This window comes from Dendrobates tinctorius, unplaced genomic scaffold, assembly GCF_039654945.1.
Source record: "Dendrobates tinctorius isolate UK_male_01 unplaced genomic scaffold, ASM3965494v1 ptg000171l, whole genome shotgun sequence".
NCBI lineage: Eukaryota > Metazoa > Chordata > Amphibia > Anura > Dendrobatidae > Dendrobates > Dendrobates tinctorius.
Window position 1 is genome coordinate 5,980,126 of NW_027361838.1, and position 6,000 is coordinate 5,986,125.

Sequence of the window (6,000 nt, forward strand, 5' to 3'; positions counted from 1 at the left end):
ACACACACCTATATATACACACCACAGGGAACCGCTGTATATAATACACACCTATATGTACACCACAGGGGACCGCTGTATAAAACACACACACCTATATATACACACCACAGGGGACCGCTGAATATAACACACACCTATATGTACACACCACAGGGGACCGCTGAATATAACACACACCTATATATACACACCACAGGGGACCGCTGTATATAATACACACCTATAAATACCATATGTGATCACTGTATAGAATACACACCTATATATACCACAGGGGACCGCTGTATATAACACACACCTATATATACACACCACAGGGGACCGCTGTATATAACATACACACCACAGGGGACCGCTGAATATAACACACACACCTATATATACACCACAGGGGACCGCTGTATATAACACACACACCTATATATACACACACCACAGGGGACCGCTGTATATAACACACACCTATATATACACCACAGGGGACCGCTGTATATAATACACACCTATATATACACCACAGGGGACCGCTGTATATAATACACACCTATAAATACCATATGTGACCACTGTATAGAATACACACCTATGTATACCACAGGGGACCGCTGTATATAACACACACCTATATATACCACAGGGGACCGCTGTATAGAATACAAACCTATAAATACCATATGTGATCACTGTATAGAATACACACCTATATATACCACAGGGGACCGCTGTATATAACACGCACACCTATATACACACCACAGGGGACCGCTGTATATAACACACACCTATATATACACACCACAGGGGACCGCTGAATATAGCACACACACCTATATATACACACCACAGGGGACCGCTGTATATAACACACACACACCTATATATACACCACAGGGGACCGCTGTATATAACACACACCTATATATACACCACAGGGGACCGCTTTATATAACACACACACACACCTATAAATACCATATGTGACCACTGTATAGAATACACACCTATATATACCACAGGGGACCGCTGTATATAACACACACCTATATATACACACCACAGGGGACCGCTGAATATAATACACACCGATATATACCATGTGACCGCTGTATATAATACACACCGATATACACTCACTGGCCACTTTATTAGGTACACCTGTCCAACTGTGTGTTAACACTTAATTTCTAATCAGCCAATCACATGGCGGCAACTCAGTGCATTTAGGCATGTAGACATGGTCAAGACAATCTCCTGCAGTTCAAACCGAGCATCAGTATGGGGAAGAAAGGTGATTTGAGTGCCTTTGAACGTGGCATGATTGTTGGTGCCAGAAGGGCTGGTCTGAGAATTTCAGAAACTGCTGATCTACTGGGATTTTCACGCACAACCATCTCTAGGGTTTACAGAGAATGGTCCGAAAAAGAAAAAAAATCCAGTGAGCGGCAGTTCTGTGGCCGGAAATGCCATGTTGATGCCAGAGGTCAGAGGAGAATGGGCAGACTGGTTCGAGCTGATAGAAAGGCAACAGTGACTCAAATTGCCACCCGTTACAACCAAGGTAGGCAGAAGAGCATCTCTGAACGCACAGTGCGTCGAACTTTGAGGCAGATGGGCTACAGCAGCAGAAGACCACACTGGGTACCACTCCTCTCAGCTAAGAACAGGAAACTGAGGCTAAAATTTGCACAAGCTCATCGAAATTGGACAGTAGAAGATTGGAAAAACGTTGCCTGGTCTGATGAGTCTCGATTTCTGCTGCGACATTCGGATGGTAGGGTCAGAATTTGGCGTAAACAACATGAAAGCATGGATCCATCCTGCCTTGTATCAACGGTTCAGGCTGGTGGTGGTGGTGTCATGGTGTGGGGAATTTTTTCTGGGCACTCTTTGGGCCCCTTGGTACCAATTGAGCATCGTTGCAATGCCACAGCCTACCTGAGTATTGTTGCTGACCATGTCCATCCCTTTATGACCACAATGTACCCAACATCTGATGGCTACTTTCAGCAGGATAATGCGCCATGTCATAAAGCTCGAATCATCTCAGATTGGTTTCTTGAACATGACAATGAGTTTACTGTACTCAAATGGCCTCCTCAGTCACCAGATCTCAATCCAATAGAGCATCTTTGGGATGTGGTGGAACGGGAGATTCGCATCAGGGATGTGCAGCCGACAAATCTGCGCCAACTGTGTGATGCCATCATGTCAATATGGTCCAAAATCTCTGAGGAATGCTTCCAGCACCTTGTTAAATCTCTGCCACGAAGAATTGAGGCAGTTCTGAAGGCAAAAGGGGGTCCAACCCCTTACTAGCATGGTGTACCTAATAAAGTGGCCAGTGAGTGTACACCACAGGGGACCGCTGTATATAACACACATCGATATATACCACATGTGACTGCTGTATATAACACACATCAATATTTACCAAAGTATATGCAACAAGGAGCTGGCAGCGGCGCTTGGGCAGTAGCATCTATCGGAACACGACAGATGCTAATGTGCAGGCGCACCCGATAGCGCCATATTGATGGGGATTTATTTTTCCTTTGATACACAGGAAAATAATAGGCACTAACTGATAAGAGAAAGTGCGCAGGCATCTCCATTTTGATCAAGTGACATGCTTTATTTTCAAACACATATATTAGTATATTCATTATGTAAACTAGGGGGCAGGTCAGTGAGGGATCAGTGACCTGTCAGCAGTCTGCACTATATCTAATCAGAGCACCACAAACCCCAGCCCTGCCTTAGGGCACGAGAATCTCATTAACAAAAAACTGGAAATAAAGATTAGGAAACAACAACAAGATGGATTCAATCAACCAATGAATGATTTTAATCAGTATAACGGCGCCGACCTGACACTGTCTGTAGGTTACTGTGCATAATCCTGCTGACAGGTTCCCTTGGTCATGGAGCGGCCTAGCCAGTCTCCAGACTTTAATCTCATAGATAACTTATGGAGGGAGTTGAAGCTCCGAGTTGCCAAGCGAAAGCCTCAAAATCTTAACGACTTAAGCCCCTGGTACACACTGCGATATAGCTGTGTGTGATACTTACCTCCGACCGGCTCCCCCGCTGGTTATCGTTGATCGCGCGAGAACGTCCTGGACCATTCCTCGTCGGCCGCTTCCTGCTGTGACGACGAGTGAGGCGTGGAGCCGGGCGGGAGGACGCAGGATCGCCACGTCTGACAGGTAAGTAGCGACCCCCGACCCCTGCGATGTCGCTGGTGAGATCTGCCTGTGTGGCAGCTCACTAGCGACCACCTAGCGATGCACCAGCGGTCCTGACCGCATCAAATCGCTGGTCGGAATCGCTGGTCCACCGCTTGGTGTAACAGTACCCTAAGACATGATCTGCAAAGAGGAGTGGACCAAAATTCCTCCTGACGTGCGCAAACATCATCAACTACAAAAAATGTCTGACTGCTGTGCTTGCCAACAAGGGTTTTGCCACCAAGTATTAAGTCTTGTTTGCCAGAGGGATCAAATACTTATTTCTCACTGCAAAATGCAAACAAATTTACGGTATATAATTTATACAGTGTGATTTTCTGGATTTTATTTTTGATATTCCATCTCTCAATATTAAAATTAACCTACTCTCAAAATTATAGACTGTTCATGTCTTTAACCCAATATCAGTAGGTTAAACTGTATTTTTTTTCTGGTAACAGGTTCCCTTTAATGGTGGAAAAAGTTCTGACCTGATTCTCCACTGTACGATTATTTTACATGACAAAATCCAACCTGGCATTTTAACAGGGGTGTGTAGAGTTTTTATATCAATTGTATAGAACACACACTGATATATGCCACATACAGAGCTGTGCAAATTAATTGGGACAAAGCATTTTTTTTTTTTTTTTTTAACTAAAATCGTAAGTTGGTTACCAGTCAGTGATTCAAACCAGTTTTAACAGGTGTGAGTGCCTGACTATATATATATATATACACACACCATACACGAACATTGTATAAAACACACATAATGACACTTACATGATATACACATCACACTTTCTTGCAATTACAGCGGGCACACTGACTGCACAACAGTCTTGGACACTCAGGGTACACTAACTGCACAGCATCGGGCACACTCATGGCCGCACAACAGGGCACAGCACCGGGCACACTGACCGCACAGCCCCCCGGGCACACTCACGGCCGCCAGTCTCACCGGTGGGCGCACTGTCCAGGATCCTCAGGTCGTAGGCCCCGGAGCAGCGGTAGTTGGCCGCCGTCCCGTTGTCCCACACCACCACCACCTCTTCGGGGCTCTCGAAGCTGCGCACTGTGCCCACATGCCCCTCTCCGCCATCCTGCTTTCCCCATTTCCAGTCCGGGCCTCTGGACACACGGGCCCCGACTCCCTCCACCATAACCCGGTTGTTGCGAGAGCCGCTCATCCCCCGGGAGGGATTCAGACACTCCGGGCCCGGTTGCCTCACTTTCCCTCTGGTCTCTGGCCGAGCGGGCACCGAAGCAGCGAGGAGACAGCGCTTAATCCCGGCAGCGGGGAGTGCGGAGGAAAGTTTCCCTCAGATAGAGAATTGGGATAAGGCCACAGCTCCGGCCGCCGCCGCTACAGTCACCGACACTACTGAGCCTGCGCGGGAGGGGAGAGGCGAGCAGCGGGGACGAGCGGCGAGGAGAGGACGGGAGCGCGCATCACTGCTGAGGCCGGCTTGCTCCCCAGACTCCTCGCTGCCGGCTTCTCCCCCACACTCCTCGCTGCCGGCTTCTCCCTCAGACTCCTCGCTGCCGGCTTCTCCCCCACACTCCTCGCTGCCGGCTTCTCCCTCAGACTCCTCGCTGCCGGCTTCTCCCTCAGACTCCTCGCTGCCGGCTTCTCCCCCACACTCCTCGCTGCCGGCTTCTCCCCCACACTCCTCGCTGCCGGCTTCTCCCCCACACTCCTCGCTGCCGGCTTCTCCCCCAGACTCCTCGCTGCCGGCTTCTCCCCCAGACTCCTCGCTGCCGGCTTCTCCCCCACACTCCTCGCTGCCGGCTTCTCCCCCAGACTCCTCGCTGCCGGCTTCTCCCCCAGACTCCTCGCTGCCGGCTTCTCCCCCACACTCCTCGCTGCCGGCTTCTCCCCCAGACTCCTCGCTGCCGGCTTCTCCCTCACACTCCTCGCTGCCGGCTTCTCCCCCAGACTCCTCGCTGCCGGCTTCTCCCCCAGACTCCTCGCTGCCGGCTTCTCCCTCAGACTCCTCGCTGCCGGCTTCTCCCCCACACTCCTCGCTGCCGGCTTCTCCCCCACACTCCTCGCTGCCGGCTTCTCCCCCACACTCCTCGCTGCCGGCTTCTCCCCCAGACTCCTCGCTGCCGGCTTCTCCCCCACACTCCTCGCTGCCGGCTTCTCCCTCAGACTCCTCGCTGCCGGCTTCTCCCCCACACTCCTCGCTGCCGGCTTCTCCCCCAGACTCCTCGCTGCCGGCTTCTCCCTCAGACTCCTCGCTGCCGGCTTCTCCCCCACACTCCTCGCTGCCGGCTTCTCCCCCACACTCCTCGCTGCCGGCTTCTCCCCCACACTCCTCGCTGCCGGCTTCTCCCCCACACTCCTCGCTGCCGGCTTCTCCCTCAGACTCCTCGCTGCCGGCTTCTCCCTCAGACTCCTCGCTGCCGGCTTCTCCCCCACACTCCTCGCTGCCGGCTTCTCCCCCACACTCCTCGCTGCCGGCTTCTCCCCCACACTCCTCGCTGCCGGCTTCTCCCTCAGACTCCTCGCTGCCGGCTTCTCCCCCACACTCCTCGCTGCCGGCTTCTCCCCCACACTCCTCGCTGCCGGCTTCTCCCCCACACTCCTCGCTGCCGGCTTCTCCCCCACACTCCTCGCTGCCGGCTTCTCCCCCAGACTCCTCGCTGCCGGCTTCTCCCCCACACTCCTCGCTGCCGGCTTCTCCCCCACACTCCTCGCTGCCGGCTTCTCCCTCAGACTCCTCGCTGCCGGCTTCTCCCCCACACTCCTCGCTGCCGG

The 6,000-nt window shown here is 52.0% G+C and overlaps 1 protein-coding gene across 2 annotated transcripts in view; it reads right to left on the minus strand.

Moving 5' to 3' along the window:
* MIB1 (MIB E3 ubiquitin protein ligase 1) overlaps positions 1 to 4,723 on the minus strand; it is a 211,074-nt gene extending 206,351 nt beyond the window's left edge. The window contains exon 1 of one of the 2 annotated variants that reach the window (XM_073550850.1): positions 4,198 to 4,722. In XM_073550850.1, coding sequence (XP_073406951.1) covers positions 4,198 to 4,426 — 229 coding nt within the window. In that variant the 5' untranslated portion in view covers positions 4,427 to 4,722. Of the gene's footprint in view, positions 1 to 4,197 lie in introns of both variants that reach the window. The other variant, XM_073550851.1, reaches the window with a different exon arrangement.
* Between the last annotated feature and the right edge of the window lie 1,277 nt (positions 4,724 to 6,000).